Below are 23,938 nucleotides of genomic sequence, written 5' to 3'. Positions count from 1 at the left end.
TTCTCTTCATCTGCTGAACTTTATTGTGAATTTAATATAAAATTAAATAAAAATCCATATTTTAAATAATACTTAATTATACAAAGGTGAACTAATCGATTGCAGGATAACGAAGGAAAAATTTACACTATCCGAATCCAAGCACTTTCGTTAATAAAATCTGAAATTTAAGTGAACCAACTGGTAAAATAATAAAATTTCTATTTTAAAATGGACTCTGTTTTCCACGTGCAGTAGCTCCATTTTTGTTTATTTAACACGATTTTTGCAATAATTAACCTTATTTGCAAACATCTGCACTTCAATTTGTTTATTGCTCCACGAGAGCTGTTAAGATTTCCATTCTTTGTGAAAAGTGTAAATAAACAACAGGCACGCCCGCAAGTGCCAACTGCAAAGTTAGCTGCCATGAATAGGTCAGGTCAAGTGCCATTATGTCTCGCCACGCAAATAACAAAAAGTCCTTGCGAACCAGAAAATCAATACGAAAAATCGGAAGGCATTAAATTCAATTGTGTTATCCTTATTCAGTCAAGTATTTGATTAATAAATACAAAAACTTTGTAAGCAGCTTTGATTGATAAATATGAAAGTACAATTTCAGAGTTCAACCTGTCGATAAATAAACAACATTTATTGGTGCAAATGTAAAGGTCCTTTCAAGTGGGGTTCTTCGGGAATACTACACTTACATATTTGGTTTAAAAATGATTATCGTTATTGTGCTTTGCACTCATAACTTACCTATAATATTTTTAGTTAGAATATTTTGGTTAATATAAGAAATAACAAATTGATGAAAAGATATTACGAAGGAAAGAGAATCATTTACTGGAGCATTTAAGTCAGAGATTGGAAAGTGAACTTATGCCGTATTCGATTAGTAAATCTGGTTTAACTTTTTTAATCAAAATTCTAGCAAAATGTATAATACTGAAGATTAATTTTTATTACTTTAGATATTTTGCCAGAGTAGCAAGATTAACAAATTAAATTAACAACTGTTTTATCATCATCATCCGTGACTATACAGCCCATGTAGGACCTAAGCCTGTTTCACAACATCTTTGGATTCTTCTCTGTTTTTTTTTGCATTTGTTTTCAAATTTCTTTTGTTCATTTCTTTTAAATCCTGCTGCACACTGTTTTTCATTGTTTTTTTATTGGTCGACCTCTTCTACTGCTGGTTCCTACTTCGTTCTCATAAATCTTAAGCTGTACTCTCATATCTGGCATTCTTATCACATGTCCAACCCATCTTAAACATATATACTCGAAATATTACCCACAATCCAAATAATAAAGGACTAGTTAGTATCAAACCTATACAGTCGAAGTATTACACATTATATTGTAGTATTATAATGAAGTTCCCACTGGCTTAATCTGTGTTTTATTGAATTTTTTTTCGCGATCAAATTTAAGAATTTTGTGTAAACAGTTCAATAAATATATCCTTTAATGTTAGCGAATATAACTACAAAAGATGTCTCGCCACTATTTGTATTAACAGTGTACATCATATGTTCACGACTAAATATATTTATATAGCTTTTATTAAACACATCCGTTATGGTTTTTTATAGTATTAGCATGATACCTAATAGCACTAAAAGAAGCTATAAATCACAATTGATAGTTTACATTATACTTTAGGAACCTGTTCACTATTCTAATAATTGTCATTTTAAAATTTTTATTATTGTGTCTTTAACGTAAAAATTTAATATTATATACGATAGTAGTAAAATGTTAAAATAAATAGCTTTAACAGGACAAAGGTTATAACATTAATCTATAACAAAATAATATAATAGCTTTTCAGAAGCAGAGAACTCGTTCAAAGCGAGACATTAAAAAGACAAAGGTTATAACATTAATCTAAAATTATTTACTCATAGATGTCTTTGTTGTAAGAACTTTAATGGAATCCGCGACAGCGGATTTGGTACAGACTGTGTATGTGAATTAGTTTATTTTGTAAAAATAGAAACGTTCGTATTAAAGAATCGATAATCATTTCATTCTTTTTCATTGTCTGTTTCTATATTTTCTTATGTTGGGTATAAAGCAAGAAGAAATTCCAAAATAGCTTTGAAATTGTGGTGGAAGGTAATATATTCCAATCGGAAGAAATTTTATTTTTCGATAAAAAACTTAAGTTTCATTATTCGTTAAGTACTGGAGAGTTAAGTACTCATTCTCCGATGAAGTCCTTGAACGATTTCAAGCTTCTTCGGCTACAGTCTGATAGATCTGTATTTAAAATAAATATAAAATGTATTATATACTGTTTCACAGTGACATGCCTATTCAATATTGTATATTGTAATAGTTATATATATAAAAAAAAATTTATTATTTCTACCAATGAGACTCAAATTGATTAATAATGCTTTGAGTTCTTGATATTAACTTACACCATGTACTACGATAGACTTTAATACTGCTCAAAAGAATAGTTTTTACTATAAGATATTAAAGGATTTGTGTGTTGTAGAGTAATGATAAGAATATACGAGATTTAAGAGATAAGACTGGGATTGGTAGAGTTGGATAAAAAAAAAATTGCAAATTTCTAAGATTAGATAGATAACATATGTCTGATAAGAACCCTGTTGATATTTCATTAGGTCAAGAAAGAATTGTGTCAAAATAGGTAAGGTTAGTTTAGAGTGGCACTTTGGACATCAAAGTTCACTTGACCATAAATAATGACTCATTGTTATACCAAAATATATACGGGATACATTCTTAATTCAACTGGATTGACTAATAATGCCTTTGTGTTAACAGCATATATTTTAATAATTCATTGCCTAATAGAATGAAAATAAATAGAAAACACAAATGGGTATGAAATTCGATACTAAGCACTATTCGCAAACTGGAAGGACAAAATTTGTGTAAAAATTGTAGTGCAAAAGGTTGGATTCTGTCCCACACTTCTCTCAAGAGGAGTGATTTATGTGAAAAGTTGCCTCTTATAATCGCTTTGAAATAGAATATTCTCAAAGGTGAACAAAGCAAATATTTCAAGACATATTAACTGAAAGGATTAACAAAAAAAAATCCCAAAAAAATAACAAAGCAAGGTTCTCTGAAAATGAATGTGTTATACTTGAGTAATAAAAGGAAGAGCACAGCGTAAAATTGAGTTAATCAAACTTATCCTGCGGCTAGACGGAAACTCCTTTTAGATTACTTTTTTAATATAGTTACCGTTGTCCTATGCTTGTGGTGAGTTAAATTTATCGAAATACATAAAGGTGTAAATCCCAGCCATACGGTTAAGGATTAAGCAATGTAAAAAAAAATTAATAGTTTTTTTGCAATTATATAAAGGCAAATATATAGTATATATTAAAGCATTGATTATAATTTTTAAAAAATTAAAATCCGAAAATACATACTTTTAAAAAAAGTGCTGTTTAGTCGCGATTTGGTTCTAAATTAAGTAACATATCAATATATTATTATTATTAGAGGCCAGCACTCATCGCGATTTTGATCTATCGCGTAGAGTCTTGACCATTATCGCTGTATATTTTGGATTTTTTTAACTTAAGCATAGTTTGTAATTTTTTGCTCCATAATTTATACATCACCTAAGTAGTACATAGCGTTGTCTGCCAGGTTGTGGATATACAATTGTGTATGTGTATTTCAGAAAAATGAAAAACACGAGTTTTTAAAAGCTCTATCTTATTTATGTGGACAGCATAGATGACAGTCAGCAGCAAAGTAACCAGATAGAGTAAGTTTAAGTTTACCTTGTTTAGCGAAAGTGAAGGTACTTTCACTTACTATTACCTCCACTACCTCAATCAGGTAAGGACCTGATATGCACTTTACCGACAAATTGTTTTGATTGGTGTTGATCTATACTATTAACACTGTGATTTGCGAATTTCTTCTTCTTCTATTTTCTATTGATCTCATTCGAAAGACATCTGGACAATCGACAATAAGGCTTCAGCCAACTTTAAATATGTTATTAAACTTTTATAAAGAGGTTTTTTCGAACAGTAGTGAAATACAACAACAAAAATTTTATTTTTTATATTATTTTAATTAATTGAATTTTTGGCTGACCATACAGCTGTTTCGAGTATTTCCAAATACCCATCATCAGTGGTCTTGGAAATAATTCTTGTATTTAATTATTCGTAAATAATTATTTTTAAGACTGCAAGTACCAAATGTAAAGATCAGAATCAGCGCACCTTAACCAACTGATCCAAAGCCGTACTTGACTTTTATTGTTCGCATATTTTTCTAGAGTTTTGTTACTATTACTATGAAAGTTTTTATTAATAATTTTACTTGCTGTGTTTATATTAGAACGAAATCATAAACCAGCTGTAGAATAAATAAATTAATTAATTAATTGTAATTTTATTTTTAATTGTTAAATTTCAATACTATTCTGATCGTAGAGGCATTATTTGTTGCATGATTTGTTCTTTCTTATGTATAGAACCTAATCTAGGAACGTAATGCTTTTAATTAGTAATTTAATTAATAATTTGTAACCTTTGTTAAGTATTTATTTTAGCTTTAAAAATGTGTTTATAGACCGAAAATTTTTATGAATTGTTTTGTACTATTAGCTGGCACTTGGGTTCATAATGTGCATATGTGAGCTAAGTGAAATACTGATTTGTAAGTGAAAGAAAGGGTTTTAGTTTGCTATTTCTATGAACTCAGTTAAGTAAAGATTCTAGTGCTAAATTTTCAATATAGGGTTTTATTAAATTAAATTTTTATTAAGTCTATTATTTTCTTTTACCTGGCATAGGGCACTGAAGTGTAAAGCTTGATGTTCGACTAGCATTTTTTAATACAAACTTCTTTTCATTTCACCCGCAGTATCATAAGTAACATCATAAGTGTTTTAATCCGTCAAAATGTATTATCTTGGTATATGTCACACAGCAAACTAATAATTTAACAAGTCAATTAGACTATATTCTAATAAAGTAAATGTCGGTCTTCTCTTAACTGATCAAGTTTTGATTCTCAACCAATTTTTGAAGAAGCGCAAGATTCGAAAATGCTAAAACACTTTACATAGCTCATAGTTTTTTTTTGCATACATTTGTGAACATAGCGTAAGGGAATGGATTTCGAATAAATGAATGCTTGCATTTTAAAACTACTGTTATACCTAAAATGAACTAAAATCACTAGTTGTGTTATTTGTTTCTCTTCTTACTATTGTTCTTTCTGCAACGCCACACATTAGCTAAACTTATGTTACGAGTATGCATATAAATTTATAAATAGTATTCAAATAACTGGATCTGAATGAGTGAATGCTTGAAATAATTAAACTTTGAGCAAATTTGTTAAAAATCATGAAATCCTGAAAATCTACTTTAAAGTATTTAGGTAAGTAATAACAAGTTTTTAAAAACGTATTGAATTAAATTAATAATTATAAATATTAAATGTGTAAATCATTATTGTCTATTGTCTTTAAAGATAAATGAAATCATATTTCTTGAAAATAGATTTGACTACTTACGTCCTCATACTTTGCTTCTTCGTCATTAGCGATGTCTCTTGGCTTTCTGTGTAAAAATAAATTAATCTAGATTGCTCTCTTTGTTATTTATTTCTTTTCTATTCTGTTTTCGATTTTCTTTTGCTTTGTTTTTGAATTTCACTTTACTTGTGCGAAATTTACATAGCGAATTTATGACACCGTTTTGAGTTTATTTATTTTAAATTGATTTTATGGCGCGCGAATTTTTGAACAGTCATAAAATATCGAGAGATCCATTTGTAAATAACATAAGATAAAAATATCCTTAAAAATTATTACCAATTTCACTTTAACGTACTTTTATGTTACTAAAATTTTTTAAATACTTTTTGCTTAGCCTGTTTATTTTGGACTTCAGATTTTTAGGCAATAATAGAAAGAGACATTTTACGCAAAAGACTCTTTTAGACTGAAATATAACCAACTGATTGATCTATAAAAATCTAAATATATTTTTATTTTATTAATTATTTTCAGTCAATTGGTTAAGGAGCGCTGACTCTGAGCTTCAAATATGGCAGGGCAGAAGTTTAATTCCTGGTACTTATAGTCTCTAAAAATTATTTATGAATAATTAAATACAATAATTATTTTTAAGACCACTGATGATGGGTATTTGGCAATACTCAAAATAGCTGTATGGTCAGCTAAAAATTCAAATAATTAAAATAATATAAAAAAGATTTTTTGTTGTTGTAGTTTATTACTTTTCAAAAACCTCTTTATTAATTATTTTTAATTTGAATTTTACAAACAAACTATGAACTAATTGAGATTTGCTGATAACCTTAGCGTCAATGCTTTCGTATGTTTATAGACACAAATATGTGGAAATATATATATGTTTATATTTTCTAAATTGTGATTAATAACTAAATAAAAAACAATTCTCAACCATATTAGAAATTACTATACTTACAAATAATATATAAAGATTGTTTTAAATGAAATTAATGTCAAAGGCTTAATACATAAAAAGTATTGTATGGGTGGAGGTGGTGAGGTTGCTGAAAATTACTTGAGATCTAACATAGACTGTCAAAGAAAACTCTACTAAAAAAATAGTCATAGTTATCATATTACAACATATATATCATATTATAATTGAAAGTGTCATCTGTTTTCTTTAGGAGGTTTCTATTTGATTAATATTAAATCTATTAGATTATTTTCAGTCTTTAAGAAGTGGATTATTTTATGCGCTACATCGTTGGATCGCTAAGTTGAGTTGTAAACAAAATCTAAGTCAAAAAACGTTCAAGTTCTAAAGACACTGTTATCAGTAACAATAATATTTATTCTATATAAAAAAAATTTTGAGTTCTTAGCAGCTTCATAAGAATATTTGGAGTTCATTTAATTTAAAATTATTTGGTCTATGAGGAGACTTAACTCAATTTGGTTCAATAAAGAATCTTAATCCCTTTAAAAGAATTTTGTATGCAGTACTTTTCGCTGTGAATTTGTAATAACTTAATTTCGTCTATAAAACTCTCTAATCCACGCCTCTGTCCTACTTGATAAGCAATTGCACATACGCGAAAAAATTGGTTCTGCTATTAGACTAAATTGAAAAAATATGCGAAACTTTACGAGTTTGTTTGTTATTATGAAAAGTGAAGTACCATTTTCTTCTTAGCCTTCACCCCATCACCGCATCACCCCATCACCCCATCACCGTATCACCGTTATTCTGCCTCATTTCTCATCCGTTTATTTTATCTGCACTTCCACAGTTAACGATTTGCTTTCGCCTTAACAATGGAAAATCTGTATCATATGCGCTTAAGTTGCCGAAGGACATATTTTACATTTTCATATTATTATTGTCGTTGCCACTTCTCCTTGTATTTGTTAGTAAATTTTATGACTTTTACCCACCAAAGAAGCCAAATTTAAAAACGCCTTGACAATTGCTCTTGGAACAGATTTCGCTGACGCACTCATATCTTAAATCGCTTTTCGATACTTTTTTATATACTTTTTATTGCTATTGCTATGCAAAGCTATTGTTAGTATCGAGAGGGTGTTTGCATTCATATGTGCCCTTATTCGACGCCCTGACATTTATTCCGGAGCAGTAGTGCCGCATTCACTTACAAAGGAATGCGAAAAATTTACTTTATGTACTCCATTTAGTAACGCAAATCTTTTGAAAACCAACGCGATTTTAAATCTCTCATTTTCCACTACAAAGAGTTTATTATTCAAAATTCTTTTTGGTGTTTTTCTATTTTAATTTTATTTATTTATTTTTTTTAGATATGAAATTAATCCAGTTTGAATTTTTAACATTGTTTTTTATCGTTTAAAATATTTTCCTTCTTTCAAAAGCAGAGAATATTTTCAAAAACACAACTTTCCTAGTAGATTTCTAACACCATCTAAAGGTACATCCACACTAAAGCCGGATTACCTGAGAATATTTATTTATTCGCAAGCGGTCGCTTTGTTGTGGATGCGCCTTAACGTAACGCCATCAGACTTATACACCGCGATATACATATAACTATTAGGAAATCTATCTATTTAGCCATCTATAGGACAAATAATAGATTTCTTTATAGTACACCTAAGCATGTATTTTAATAACCCCAGAATGTGGGCTATGTGTTGGGTTTAAAGCTCTTTAGCTACTATTAAGACTTTCCTGTTATCCCGATAAATTCTATAAAATATTCGTGATCTGGTTTTTGTTTCAAGAACTTCAAGACATTAAAGGATACGAATGGCAACATTTGTTGTTAACTTTCGCCATATTAAGAGATAATAATAGTTCATACATTTGTTTGTCTTTCTACATATCACTTGAGCAGTGGGTCCTAATTGATAGTCCGCGGACCACAGGTTAAAAATGGTTCGTGAATCAAATTTAACAGGTATGATTATATAGCTTGTAGTTTAACCACTGAGACCTTAGTTTTTAGAAAATAGGCACAAAAAATTTCCAAGTGATTATATATATATTTTATAACCTATATATGAACTTATGCACTTATACAACTCATTACACTTTATACTAGACATGCATAAAGCATATTAAAAGAATCATCATATATTAATCATAATCATAAAATCATAGTATATAATATTATGCTTGAACTTTGTGCTACCTACTAAAAACAAAAATATCATAGTGATCCTTGGTCAAAAAAACTTTAGAAACCACTGCATTAGAGAGTTCAATTGCGAATATAATATTCATTGACATTAATTAAAAATTTGTTGGTTTGATAAAATCCTTAAGTAAATCTCTCAAAAACTGACAACTTCTCATCAGTCTGTTTATTCAAGTATATAGATAAATTCGAAATGACTAAGTTATGCGTTGGAGAATGTCTACACAGGTGCATATTAGACACATTTTAGAATTCTTTCCATATACTAAAACAGTCTTTAAGAGTATGTTCTATTCATTTAAAATATATCTGAAAGTACTTCGATGTTCTACAAAGCATGCCCGGAAAGAGTTCAATAATTCTAACATGGATACTAGCTCATGAGGGACACGAAGATAATAAAAGGATAGACTCTTTAGATAAAACAAAGTAAAGGTAATTCTGCGAAATCACCAATACCTGTAATAACAATTTAATTTGCAAGTGATGAAGTCCTTTTCTTACTGACTTCTGCAGAGCCGAAAAGGGAATGTTGTAAGAATATACGCTAATCAATTCTATATGAATTAAGGTGGAAACTGTTTAAAAATTTCGTAGAAATGATAAAAAAAGCTATATAGAACTCATCATAGTAAACTCAAATATGTAAATTGAAAAAAATGATTTTCGTAGTCATACTAGTGACTGCAATACTGATCATATAGATTATCTGGTATCAGAATCTAATTTCAACACCTGAAAATTTAGAAATAATTAAAGTTACAGCAATTGTTAGATTATACAATACTTAGGAAAATGACTTAAATAGGAAGATTGTATGAAAGGAAAGATGCTTTAAGGTCATAGTGCTCATTGTAGGCATCCACATGGACAAAGTTTTTTTAGCTTAGCTACTATCAACAATCGGCGAAGGAACTTGAAAATGTAGTATTATTACTAACATATTTTTAAAAACATAAAGACTGAAAATTGAGAGGCGTTTCCAATATTGTTATTGTACTTTTAGCAAGCTTAGTCGCATAATCAAATTTTTCTAAGTATTAAAGCCTTCGTCACGGATAGAGATGATACAAGTACAAGTACAAGTAGTCACAAGAGTCTCGTTACAAGAGTAGTCACTAGAGTCCATCTCTATGGTAGGTACAAGTAACAGCTTCCGCCAAGAAAACGAGACTCTTGTGCCGAGACTCACAAGAGTCTCGTGACTACTTCACAAGATAGTACGCTTTAGTTTCATGAAAGCTCCATACGATGGATTAAGAAAACAATTTGTTAATTTAATAAAGTATGGTTTAAAGTTTATAAAAATTATTTTTGCATGGAGTTATTTAAACAATATTATCGGAATTTTTTGTCTTTGCTGTGTCAAATTTTTACTATTCTATAGTTTTTGAATAAGACGTAAACGGATCTATTAGATAAATGTCCCTATCACATCATATATCTAATAGGATTGATATACAAAATGTAAAATATAATTATTATTAGACATGTATTTAGATATCACTGGTCACTTCCTAAACAAATGAAACCATAAATTGAATTCTGCTTAAGAAATTCATTAAATGTAATTTCTGAGAACTCAATTATTTACTACGAACAATGTAGACCCCAATAATTTTGTTTTCCATTGTCTACCGTCCGAAAACATAAAGGAACTATGGTAAAACAAAAAAAAAAACAAATACATTAAAGTTAGCATTTGCTCACACCTGTGGCTTTCATGTTTCAGAAAAGTTTTCCACCCTCTACAAATGCATGCATAGTCCTTTAAAACCCATAGAAAATAAAGGAATCCTTAATCAATTGTCTGCAACTATAAATATACTTGACTAAATATGTATTACTGAAGCCAGTTCCATATAGCTTCGCACACAACCAACTAAAGGCACGAAGACGGAAAAGCCTTTTAACGTCCGTTACTACACAAAATTACACCCAAACAAAATTTAATGAAATTTAGTTTTGTGTTCGAAATTTGTCTGTTGAAAAATTACACAAAAAATCTTCACTGGTATTCATGAGATAATTCAAATAATTTATTGGAAGTCCTAAATCTGAAACCATTGCTGAATATTGGCAATTTCGATAAAGCTTTCTCTAATTTGGCTTAATATACACTAATTAAAGTTTGTCTATTATTAATAATTAGTTTGCTTATAATAACGAAAAGAATTGTTTTAAGCTTCCAGTTGGGGTTAGGGAATAATGATATTTCAATGGCAATTTTATTAAATTGAATCCATTAATTATTTTCTCTTAACATTCACAGCTATTTTCACTTTATTATTTCAATACATACCCAATCAGTTAACTCAATCTCTCTATATCTTTCTTAATCTCTCCTCTTATATGGTATATCAGTGTTGATGTGCCAAAACAATAGAATATCTTGCATTTAATAGTAGTTTAGTGTCTTGCAAAGTCATTGCAAGGCGCATGAAATGCAAGAACGCTATATTAAAATCGCAAGAGTGTGAGAACACTTCTGTGGGAGAATTGCAATAAAATGAAACAGCTGTGCAATTCGTGCACCTTGCAATGAGTTTGCAAGACAGAACACATATCTGAATTGATTTTATCTATGTCAAAGTTTCATTTCCATAAAATAAAACTGTTTTCATGTTTGTATTAAACACGAGAAGTTCTATATTAATGTATAATGTATGATATATGGTTGCTACTTATTTTCGTTATAAGTTAAATAAAGGAATCTCTAGCCTTATTGATTCTAGAAAAAAATCCTCATCTGTTCTGCTTTTATTTGTTATAATTCTTCCTAAGTATGTTATTGATTGTATATAGTTTCTTTTTTCTCTAATTGAATGGAATAATAAGGTACAATCCTATATTCACTACTGCTCAAGATGCTATACTTTCCCTTATTTATTTGTAGGTCGACTTCCGAAAAGTTTACAGAAAATGAGTATAAGCTACTCTGAACACTGGAGCAGCTGTGACAAAATAGAAACACATCATTGACATATTTCAAGTACTCCAGTTGGGCAAATGTCGTTAGTTGATGTTTTGTCATCTATCTAATGGTATTACTGTTATTATTTTATGCTATACAAGGATAAACAATAAAAGCAAAGAATGCATCATTGTCGTACACCAGAGTTGACAACGATCCAGTGTGTTTACCAGAGTATTGGAAATCGATATATAGTCCTTAAATTAAGTTTAATTTGCACTTCTATAAAATATTTTTAATATTTTTAGAAAAACCTTCGAGTTTTTCTTATTAAAGTACATTTTAGTAAAATTACCCGTAAAATTTCAGGAAATGCAAGGACTTATCCATTAAATGAGCTGAATTAATATTTTGGTTTGAGTGTAATGCACTTAAAACTGAAAAGCTATCGAATAGTGTTCCAAACAATGTAGAAAAAAGAGAAAATGAGGAAAACAATGTACAATTACAAACAAAAAAATATTTAAAGCAGAAAAAGAGAAAACGTATATTAAAAAAAAAATTAAACTTAAGCAAAAAAAAAAAAAAAAAAAATAAAAAAAATATAAAGTCAAAATAAAATTGCAAACGACAAGTTAATCTCGCTTGAAACATTACCTGAAGCGTTTCTATAATTCTCCATTCCCGCAGTCCCTTGGAAGAGGTGCGTAAAGATGTTCGCAGTCCGCAATTGATTGCAGGACATGACCATTGTTTTCGAGTTGCCCACATAATCAGATGAATTCTTTTTGAATTTTCTTATGCGGAAGACACGAAACGCCCACTAAGCTTATGTTTTCACATTCTGGGGTTGGGGTGGCTGCTTTTAAATGTCCTTGGACCAATTTTATTCTTCGTAATTTTTTTATAAAGAAAATTCACAACCTTTTTATGCTTCATTGAACTTATGTATTTGCCACTGACATCAAACGGAATCCTCTGTGAATCGGATGTGGTGACCATTATTGCATTGCTTGTGAACTCTTATGAATTACATCTGTTTTAAAGCATATGTTGCAAGCGACAAATGTGTCCTATACTTTTTAAAAATATTTTTAAATAACTAAAATATATTTTAAAATAATATAACCAAACTGGTGATAAAAAGGGCGATGTGTCGCTATAAAAAGTAATTCCGAGACATACGCACAATCGAGAAGAAATAATGTGCAATCATACCAAATATAAATAAGAATAATGCAATCATCCTTGCTCTAGCTGTTGTACTAAAATAGCTAAAAGACTGTATCTATATGGATTTTTTGATATTAAAATTGATTGAAATCTGTTCTGATTTAAATTGTTAACAGATATTTCAAAGGTGTTAAAAGTGTATTATTAACAAAATTAAAGCTCTGGAACGAAAATGATCTAAGATAAGATTGAGAGAGGATAGGAAAAGAATAAACGGGGTACTAACTCTCAACGAAGCGGAGCATTGTGACCATGATTGATTTTTTGTGGTGCAACAGACCCTAACCGAACAGAAGACCTTCCGAATGAAGGCCAAAATGTCAGTCATTGAGCATCTCCTTAGCCAGAAGGGGAGAGTAGTTCTCGACCCAGTGACTTAAATTGTTACACTATATGAGTACTTATTTAAATTATTCAACATAATTATTTTTTAAGTTTAAAGGTCCATTATCTATTAACTGAAAAACATATATTAATTTAATAATAAGACTCTGACAAAATGAAAGTTAAGTGATTGGAGAAATAAATCTAACCATGTAGACTATTGTTTCGCAACCTGGAGATCGCGGGGCCGTTAACGAGATCGCGAAACATTAATGAATTAATTTTATAAGAAAAATACATTTACTCGGTATTATAAATTTATAAACATTAAAAAAATTAAAATATTTGATATATTTATTGCCGTGAAATTAGCATTTTATTTATTTTAACTGTTGTGGGGATCTCTAAGGTTTGAAAATCGTTAATATAGACCCTAAGTACGTTTTTGACGAATTAGCATTAGTTTTTCAAAAATTTTGGACTATTTACTTGAGAGTACTTTAATTATTAATAAATAAAAGTATTATAAATTTTTAATCCGCAAGAACCGATTCAGTCAGATAATTCTGGGTCATAATTCTTTGATCACATATTGGATAATAACCGAAAAACATCGCTATTGGTGCGATAATCCAGGTAAATGGCAAATTTCGAAACCAATTTTTCCATATAACTACAAATAAACATCTCTCGATGTCGGGTCACTTCAATCTGAGATAGAAATTGGTCTCGTTATATATTATTAGGTTAACATAAAGTTGTTTCTAGCTATATATTTTATGACAGTTCTGTTTGGATTTCAGCCAGAAGTAAGGTACTAAGGGAAGGGAAGGTACTAATCTTATTTGATATTACGAATTCTTGAACAAGGGACATTCTGGCTTTAATTCAAAATGATGAATGTCTTTTGTTTGATTACAGTCATCTGCAGTAGAATATATGTACTAAAGTCGATATGTTTATACATATATGTGAGTTCGCACAAAAGTTTTTATACTATAATAGAGTAATGGCATGGAGTGTCTTGACTTTGGTACTTATATTCTACTGCGAATGACCATCACCAAAGAAAAGATATATATTTCAGAACTATCCTGAGAGATACTAAAGACTCCAGTCATGCAAATTCTTTTCATTCATGAGTAACTTTTTAATTTCTACAGTGTTTATTCAGAAATAATGAACAGTAATAATTTTTTAATAGTTGATAAAAATTGATGGATAATTTTTCTGTCTGCAACTCTTTAGTTCTTTATGGTTCAAGTTTTAATAACAAGTTATCTCAATAGTATTTCTATTTTTATTTGTTTATAATTAATTCATTGTCACCATTTAGTAAAGGGTTCGACTAATTACCATATCGAATATGAAAATGTTTGTAAAATGTTTATAGCCACTTTATTCAAAGTCAAAGGTAAAATGGAAAGCATATCTTCGGAATACACAACCCTAAATGAGCTGTTAAAAACGTTGAATTTGTTGAAATCAAGAAAGTCGTATGAGTTTCCTCAAATCATTTCATTAATTTAAATATTCAGGACACAACGTCGTATTCAGTAATTAAGGAGGAGCACATGCTAAATAGACATAAGCGCAGATTGAGGTCGTGTAGTTCATCAGTGAATAGATTTAACGTTCGTAAGTGCAATTGTGGAGAGTCAAGAAGCCTCAGGAATGAATATAAATTTTTATCTTGTATCTATGAAGTACAGTTAAATTAACATGTAATTAGCGAATAAATAATTTATTATTTTTAAATACCTGCCTTTGCCATTGGCTGCTCGACGCAATCGTATTTGTGCACGCAACTGTGTGCTCCTGAAATACTCGTCCATGTTAACGATGGACACAAATCCTTGGAATGGCATATTTGCACAATATTTCTACATTCACGTCCGTAATTATAATTAACTTGTCGGCTGTGTGCAATAAACTAATGTTTTATGGCTAATTCATTCATGACCAAAAGCCTGACAACATATAATGTATTTGACACATTATAATGAGGCTTCGGCTGCAGTCATATGGTACACGCAATGAGCTTTGAGTTGGCGCCGCGTTTGCCTTTGGTTTTTTATTGACTGAGTCAGTGGATGAGCGATAAGGTTTTGGGAAAATTCTGTGCTATTTAATTATGAAAACAAGATTTGTGTAAAAGCATAATGTGTTGGGATTTTAATTTGAGAAAATGCTTTGTTTACGCGAAAATATTCCAATTAACCATTATATTATATATAGTATTCATGTATTCTATAATTCATCAGTGTAATATATAAGAAAATATAAATTTTAATGATAATGTAATTAAATACGTACTATAGTTAAATGTATTATAAATGACTTAGGCATTGTAGGTTTCCACGATTTCTGTGCGGGGTTAGCTTCAAATATTGCTATTTTGAGAAACGCCAATTTTTAAAAATAACATAGGTAAGCCATAAAGGATCGGGCTAAAAAAAGTCTTTAAATAAGGTATCTAAAAGGTTAATCTCAAAAACTGAAAAGTCAATAGAAAACTAAAAGTAGCATAGCGATTGTCATCAATCGATTAGTATCAACACTACATATAGGAATAATGATCTTAATCAAAATTTAAAAAAAAGACCGATCTCACTTTTAATTAAATACATGGTTATGTTATCTTAGATATTTTTTAAACATTGGTTAGGAATCTCTGTGTGTGTGTAGTTATTAACCTCTCGTTCATTTAATATTTTCACTTCCTTTGTTAGTAAACCACTGGTTAGTAAAACACAATTATTTTAATATTCCAGATGAACAGTTGTTAAACTGATTGCTATTTCATTGCCCTCATTGCCCCCATATCCTAATAAGAGTAACAAAGTTCCTGGATTCTAGAGTACTGAGAAATTAAAAGCATTTCCGCTCCAACTTTGATTGGAATGAAGAGTTTGGTAAAGATTTGAGAGCTGCTTGGTTGTCCGAAAAGAGTATTTTTTTACAGAATTTTATTTAAAATTTAAATTGACAATAACATGTTTGCTGTGTGCTGGATTATTAAATATAAAAAATTATAAAAATTTATGTTCCTTAAAGATGGAACAAACTTATAATGGAGTAGTATTTTCGAATACTACTCCATACATACATACATATGTGGGAATTATTCAAAATTAAATTTAAGTAGTCAAAAAAAAAGACTTTATTAGTTAATGATGTACTTTAAACACATTGAACGTAATATGTATATTTAAATTGAAAATATTTAAAATATAATAACATATTACATTCATTTTATTAATATTTATATTATAGTTTTCATTAACTTCAAAATAAATCCATAACATTTCACAACAGTCAGAAATTTAGCAAATACAAGAACCGTGATCACTTCATCTTTTTTGTTTCTGCTATCTGTCATGAAAAGTGTTGTAAAATGGGCTAATGATCACTTTTGTGTGCTATATAGAAAATAGTTTGCTTTTTCTGTTACGATGCAATAAGGATATTTTATTGTTAACTAAATAATGCATATTAATTATTTTATTAGTATTACTATTTCTATAAATGTATATGCACATTCAATTTTTATTATGAATTAAAAAATAATCAGCAATAGATAAAACGTTAAACTGTTCAACACTACTTTAGTGTTTTTCTTTTTGTATGCATTCTAAACAATTGCTTTTTTCAGCTGACTGTGAGTTTTGGCGCGATAATTTGACATATTGTTAATAGTAATATATTTTGGCCAATATTTATGGGAAGCAATTACTAAACGATTTTGCTTTTACTTTAAAATCTGCAGAAAATTTAAATTGTGTTTGTGTTTTTTTAATTTAAGTGAAATATGTCTATTTTATTAGCAGACATTGATGCAACTTGTGCTGCTTTGGGTTATACTGATAAAAATCAGTACCATGCAGAACCAGATGCTATTCTTGGGCTCAAAGTAAGTTTACTGCAGTATATATTATTTTTAATATTAACACATTGATTTCTGAATCTTATTAGCATCTTATATGGATTCTCAGACGTGATTCGGAAACTCATGAATATCGTCGCCACATAGGACATTCTAAAGTGCTACGAACTGATTTAGTGTACATGTTGTGTGATTATGTCCAAGATGATGAATATGCTGATGTGCTAATACGTTTGTTGGTAATATTAACAAATCCAACATTGCTATTGTATCGTGATGGACCTCCAAAAGATAATCATTCGCGAAAAATATTTATGGAATTAATTGATATATTGCAAACTTATAAAAGTGCATTTACCAACGAAATAATTTGGACCGCCTTATTTAAGAAACTAAAAAAAGGATTGCAAACTGTAAGTAAACAATTAAATTAAATAATAATTCAAATATATTAAATATGTAAAAATGAGCGAAAATGATGAAATATTGTAAAACAAAGCGCATTAAGAAGATAGCTTATAAATATATAAGTGATGCTGTTGTCATGATAATCCGTGGTTATTTATATGTATACATGTGTTAAGACATATTTGGGTTAAGGAAGTGTGATATTGAAAGGAACTATACCATGTATAAGTGATTATTTTTATTGCGGTTTAGCTGGAATAGTTCCTTCGATTTCAGTGAAAATTTCATCAAAGTGGGTAGCGATATTAAATCGCCAAGTATGACATATGGTTTTGGGACATGGAATAAATATTTATTCTATTGCTAAATAAAATATGCTCAATGGTTTCAAGAATGGCTGTATCTACGTCTTGAAGCCACTCGTCAAACACGATGGCCAAGGATCGTTCACCAACCCCAAAGAGATTTTACAAGCAGATCCTAGCGGGTTACATCAGCAACAAAATAAGTTCATTATATATCTTTATTTTATTTTATAAATATTTGAAAATTATACTGTCAGGAATAACCATATATAGTCCTCAGGCCCGTTTACATCTGGAATCGTGTAATTTATATCTTGAAGTGGTACAGATATTTCAATAATTTAATTAAAACACATTGGTTTGTTTTTGTTTTAATAATTAAAGCATAAATAAAAATAAAAATTTATTTATTAATATATTTTTGTTCACTGAAGTACAAAATTTGACAGCTGTTGCCACCGATACTGGCGTGAGGGCTATTTCATTCCCCACCATTATTCTGCCGAAATCCATTGTTCTTTTCCGCACTTAAAACTTTGTTTTCTTTAATTATGCGGTATTTCGTAATTATAATCAATCGTTCCAAAAATTACGAAATAAATTGAAGTGCTCATATAATTTAAATTTAAATGAAATTCCACATATGAAATGACATTCTTCTAAGGCATAATTTGTTCTTATTAAACCGAACAAGACGAAAAGTTTCCACACAATACGCCTTACATTAATCTGCGTAATTTCGTATTTTAAAACTTTTCCATTCAAAAGCAAACTTTACAATGAAATACGAGAGCAACAATAACAACAATTTACGCGACCTGTCCCTCATAAATGTTAAATGCCTACAAGCCACTTTACAATGGCAATGCGCAAACAATCCGAATACTAATTTCTTGGTTGAAGGAACGAAAAGAAATGCTTGTACAAGGACGATTGAGGATAGGAGTTTGAGGCGCCGCTTACTGTGTCGGTGAATATTGTTTGCCACTAATTTGGTTAAGCCACAACTTATTCGATTTTAAAAGTATCAAGTGCTGGGCATGTGGGGCAATGAGTGATGCTGCTGTTTCTTGCCAGCAAGGACCCACACTCTTCGACGTGTGCCATTTAGTAATGTTTTCGTAACGAAACATTTGATGAAATTTTGAAATCTGAATTAAACGAACGGGAATCTGAAATCAGAATTCAAGTGACGTTTGCGCTTATCGTGTAAATTGTGAGGAGTTTATTTGAGAAATGCTTGAAAGATACGTTTACGACGTGAGGTTTGTTTGAATGTGACACTCGAAAGGTAACAGAACTTATGCCAAGGCTAGGCATACGGACCGGTATATGCTAAATGTAGCCATGTTTTGAAATTCATTGTGTTTTGGTTACGCTCGTGGCTATCGGAGAATATTTTTATTGTTGAATGCTAAGTTGAATTTTAAGCGTGTCGCTCTGGTTTTATCAAATACCCCCAAGGTTGCTAAAAGTAATTTGAAATGTCTTCGTATGACTCCTTAAATATGAAACGAAAACAATAAAAAATAGAAAGAACTTAGTTTTTAATATTTTCATAATAATAATTTCGAATTAAATATGGATCAGTAATTTTGTTGTAATTCTATGAGACATTAATATATATATATAATATATAATATATATATATATATATATATATATATATATATATATATATATATATATATATAAACATATGAACATGTTTTAAAATAGCTTGGCATCTTATTATTTTGTTTTGCGGAGATATCGAAATGTTAAATTTAACGTTGAATATGCTTTTTAAATGGTTTTTGTTAAAATTATTCTTTCATTTTTTAAATGCTGTTAGCTGGCACTTTACGTTTTCTTTATTTTAATGTACATATGCGTGAGTAAATTGAACCGGCTTGTGCGAATTTGGTAACAACAATTCAGTAGTACAATTCATAAGAAAACTAATATTTTCCATATGAATTAATAATGTTAACGATGTTTTTTTCCTATTTACTTCAATTTAATTTTGTAATACTGTGAAATATTAGCTGACACTTTGGTTGCATTTTTTTGCTTGTTTTTAGTGCTGTTATTGTATATGCAGCCATTTGCTTTTACGTATTTTTTTAAATTTCAGACTGCCCCTGTTTATTGTTCTACCAAAATAGAGAGATTTTTATTTAAGTTATTTTTATCTAATTTTCCATTTATAACATTTTTACTTATTTATATCTTTTAAATTAAATCTATCTTAACTGATCTTAGCATTAAATATTGCTCTCAGTATTCTGACTTCTTTGGATGTTTAAGACTGTTTTACGACCCATATATAATATTGTAGTTTAAAGAAGAAAACGGTGTTACATCGTAATTAGTTGGAAGTACATTATTATTAGAATTTATATAACTACCTATACATATATATCTAAATTTATCTCTGAGCTATAAGACCCATAAATATAGATGTTGTATGTTATCTGGTTATTCTATGATTAGTTTTAGTAGCTTGCAAAACTGTTTGGAAATTAATTCTTATAGAATTAAGATTAATGGCTACTTTCTTATCAATATCGATTTATTTTTTATCAAAAAACACATTTTAGTGCTGTGAAATAGCAATATATTAATATTATTCATTAAGGTAATAGGGGTAATAGCAACATTTATGTTCGAAAGTATATAGGAGTGGGGAGTAATTTTATAATTTGTCCAAGAAAAAAGAAGTTAAAGTTGTTGTGAAGGCATATTTTTAAAAACTGCTTATTACAATTATAATTACTTACATTAATTATAACTAGTGATAATAATAAAACTTTTTAGTAATAATTCTAATACTTATAATAACAAAACTTATCATAATCAATGCTTATTGGAAGTAATATTAAGCCATGAATATTTAAAAATTATTGTTTTCTAATAACACCAAGAAATAGCAGATGCTACAAAAATAATACATAGGCCTAAAGTTTGATAAAACAGTTAGACAAATCGTTGATAATTGGGGATGAAACGATCTCTTCAATATTGTAATGGCACCCAATTTTTATCATTAAATACAGCATACTTAAATGCATATAATATGAAAATAAGAAATATATGTTATGTAGATTCTAGATGGTAGCAAATATCTAGCTACTTAGCTGAATAATTTTCCTTAATTGGGGGTGTCCGTAAAGAAAATTACCACTGCCGAAGATGTATACCACTGTCTTTTCTCTAATAGAAACTTTCCGCTGGACATATTTTATATAAATTAATTCTAAATATTTTTATTCATTTAGCTGAGGACTCTATTTAAAAGTCACATAAAATAGAACCTCCGCTAAAATATATTAATAAATAATTGAATATATAAGATACATTTTATTAATGTTAACAATAAATTTTTTTTTAAGACAATGTAGGTCTGAGAGAAAAAATAATCAGTTAAGCACTTGTGATTCGGTTTTTAAATTATTTTTGTTCATAAAAACTTTATTTAATTTAATTTATTATAAATCTGCAACTATAAATTTATCGGGGTCCAGGTTCGATTGTTTAAAACACTCTAGGGACTAATAGTAGAGTAATTTCCAGTTATTTATTTTGTTTCTAGCTTTTTCTATGGTACAAAAAAAAAAAAAATAAACAATTATTTAGGCTTATGTTGCGTATATATTACGGGTATATACATATGTATGTAAATATGTTTATATATGTATTTTGGTTGATAAAAAGCTTATGTAACAATGTGTTGAATTTACATGCTGCTGAGAGAGGGGTGGCTGGCTGTTATCAAAAACGCCAGTTGTGCTATTAAATTTTAAATGTTTTTTCGAAAAGTCGCTCCCCACTCCGTTTGTTGCGCGGAATGGTGTATTAGTTCAGTTTCGATATAAGCCATCGGCATTAAGCATGACATTCCAGCACTAGCGATTCCAATGGAGGAGCTTGATAAAAAGTAAATTGATTTTAACTTTCAATTTATAACGATTACTTTTAATGGCAACATTTGTTCTGCTTAAGACCGCTCTAAGTCCTTGTATTGAGCTTTTTATATAAATTTCAATTGCGTTTAGTCAAATTTTATTGTTCGTTCTTGTTTAGGAGCTCAAAATATTTTATTCTACAACTGTAAGACTAAAATGTCTCGTTGTAATTTCTTTTCTTTCTTTGCAACTTTAATTTATTTCCATTTTATTTGAAAATTCATTTGGAGTGATTTTTTGCAGGATTGGGCGTTGCGCAGCGAGGAGCAAAATCTACTGATTGAACGTGTTCTGGTGTTGTTACGCAATGTGCTTCAAGTGCCTTCGAGCCCTGATACGGAGTGTCGTGGAGACAACGATGCTAGCATACACGATCAAATAATTTGGGCTTTGCATCAATCCGGAATTTTAGATTTAGTTTTGTTTGTGATTTCCTCATCCGACGAACATCAATTTCATTTGCATTGCCTAGAGATTATATGTCTGCTTTTCCGTGAACAGGTGAGTACTTTTATTTTTCTCTATAAGTTTGGTTTTATTAGATTTAGAAATAAAAGCTGTAGTTTATATATTTAACAAAAAAAAAATTTATTTTTATCTACAATTTTTTATTTAAAAGAGTAATGTATCGAAAAAAAAATAATGTATAAGCTTTTTGCTTCATTGATGACTTTAACTTACGATTACTTTATGCATTACAGTCAGCGGAGTCCCTGGCGGACGCATTACTGCAACGCAGTGCAAGTGAGAAGCAACGCGACGAACAGGAATTGTTGGCAGCACGGCGACGTGAGAAACAGCATTGTGTGTCAAAACCTCCACCAGGAAGACACTCACGTTTTGGTGGCACATATGTAATACGAAATTTCAAATCTGTTTCTGATCAGGATATTATCTGTCATCAGCCACTAGAACGTGTTACGACCATTGATTTTGATCGGGAAAAGGAGCAGCAAAAGCGGTCTTTTCGTCATGTGAAAGAAGAGGCACAAATAGTTCGGCGTAGTGCCTTCTCTGTGCGGTAAGTGGAAGCTTATTTTAGTTGTAGAATTTAATAAAGATTTTGTTTAGTTTTTTAATTTCATGGTTTTCATATGGTTTTTTAATTTCAACTATATGTTTATAGTTTTTTATTTACAAACATATGTGTGTTATTTGTTATTAATTTTAGAATTTTTTTGAAGAGAATGATTCAATATAACTTATAAATTAAATTAAAATTTTGTGCAATTTAAGTTGCAATAGAGTTACCATATGTTTACAATTTAAACACAACCAAAATATATATGTAGTTTTATTTAAGAAAAAAAAAACTGTCGACCAACGCTGACAACCATTTACGCATTTACTTCAATCTCGAACTGTCAATAAATCAAAAGTGAAGAAGTGATAGAGGAATTATAATGTTACCAAATATATTGGTTTCATCATTACTGCTTTTCTGTTTTTCCTTAATGGTCCATGGTTCCTATATATATGGTACCATATATATGTAATTTGGACTTTGTATATTTTCGTTTTGTGTATTTTTCGTTTTTTTAATGTCGTAGAAAATATCGCTGATATACCTCCACATATTATTCTGAATTTGAGGAGGGATATGATCGGAACTTGGGATATGAAAGCGTTGTTTCAATTATGCAGTTATTGATAACTGTAAAAAGTCTTTTTTATATATCCAGAAAACCTTTTATTGGTTAAAAAGCATTGTTTAAAGCGTCTAAGACATTTGAGTAGTACGATATACAGTCAAACTTCCATAACTCGAACTTCTATAACTTGAATGTTCTATAACTCGAACCAAAAACAGTGCACCAAGGTGTTAGAGAGCAAATTACATACACTTCTGTTTCCATAATTCGAACTTCTATAAATCGAACAAAAATTTTGATCCATGCCGTTAGAAATATGGGAAAGTGCATTCTATAAGTCGAATTTTTATTTTAAGAATCAATTTATTTTAGTGTTAGGAGAAGTCCCTTTTTCTAAACCAAATGTTTGATTTTTTTTTCTTATGTTGTTTCTTTGTGCAAATGCCAGCCGCTGGTTGCGTGGTTTAAAGTAAATAAAAATAACTTCTAATGCTACTCTTAACGATTATATTGAGCCGGACAATGAAATTTGTACATCAAGCTTTTCTACAGATGACGATATTATTGAACACTATAGCTCTAAATTACTGGATCCAATTCTAAGCGCAACGGTGATGATGAGGGTTCGGTGGATGTAAGTGTTCAGCTTTCCAAGAATG

The 23,938-nt window shown here is 29.6% G+C and overlaps 1 protein-coding gene across 1 annotated transcript in view; it reads left to right on the top strand.

Annotated features, from left to right (window-relative positions):
- The first annotated feature begins 16,852 nt into the window (after positions 1-16,852).
- Positions 16,853-23,938, top strand: part of LOC119677436 (protein timeless homolog) — a 110,535-nt gene continuing 103,449 nt past the window's right edge. Inside the window, exons 1-4 of the mRNA XM_038088777.1 lie at positions 16,853-17,054; positions 17,117-17,440; positions 21,931-22,188; positions 22,389-22,708. Coding sequence (XP_037944705.1) covers positions 16,953-17,054; positions 17,117-17,440; positions 21,931-22,188; positions 22,389-22,708 — 1,004 coding nt within the window. The 5' untranslated portion in view covers positions 16,853-16,952. The remainder of the gene's footprint in view (positions 17,055-17,116; positions 17,441-21,930; positions 22,189-22,388; positions 22,709-23,938) is intronic.

The sequence above is a fragment of the Teleopsis dalmanni genome, chromosome 2 (genome assembly GCF_002237135.1).
Source record: "Teleopsis dalmanni isolate 2A chromosome 2, ASM223713v2, whole genome shotgun sequence".
Taxonomy (NCBI): Eukaryota; Metazoa; Arthropoda; class Insecta; order Diptera; family Diopsidae; genus Teleopsis; species Teleopsis dalmanni.
This window is presented reverse-complemented; position numbering and strand designations above follow the sequence as displayed.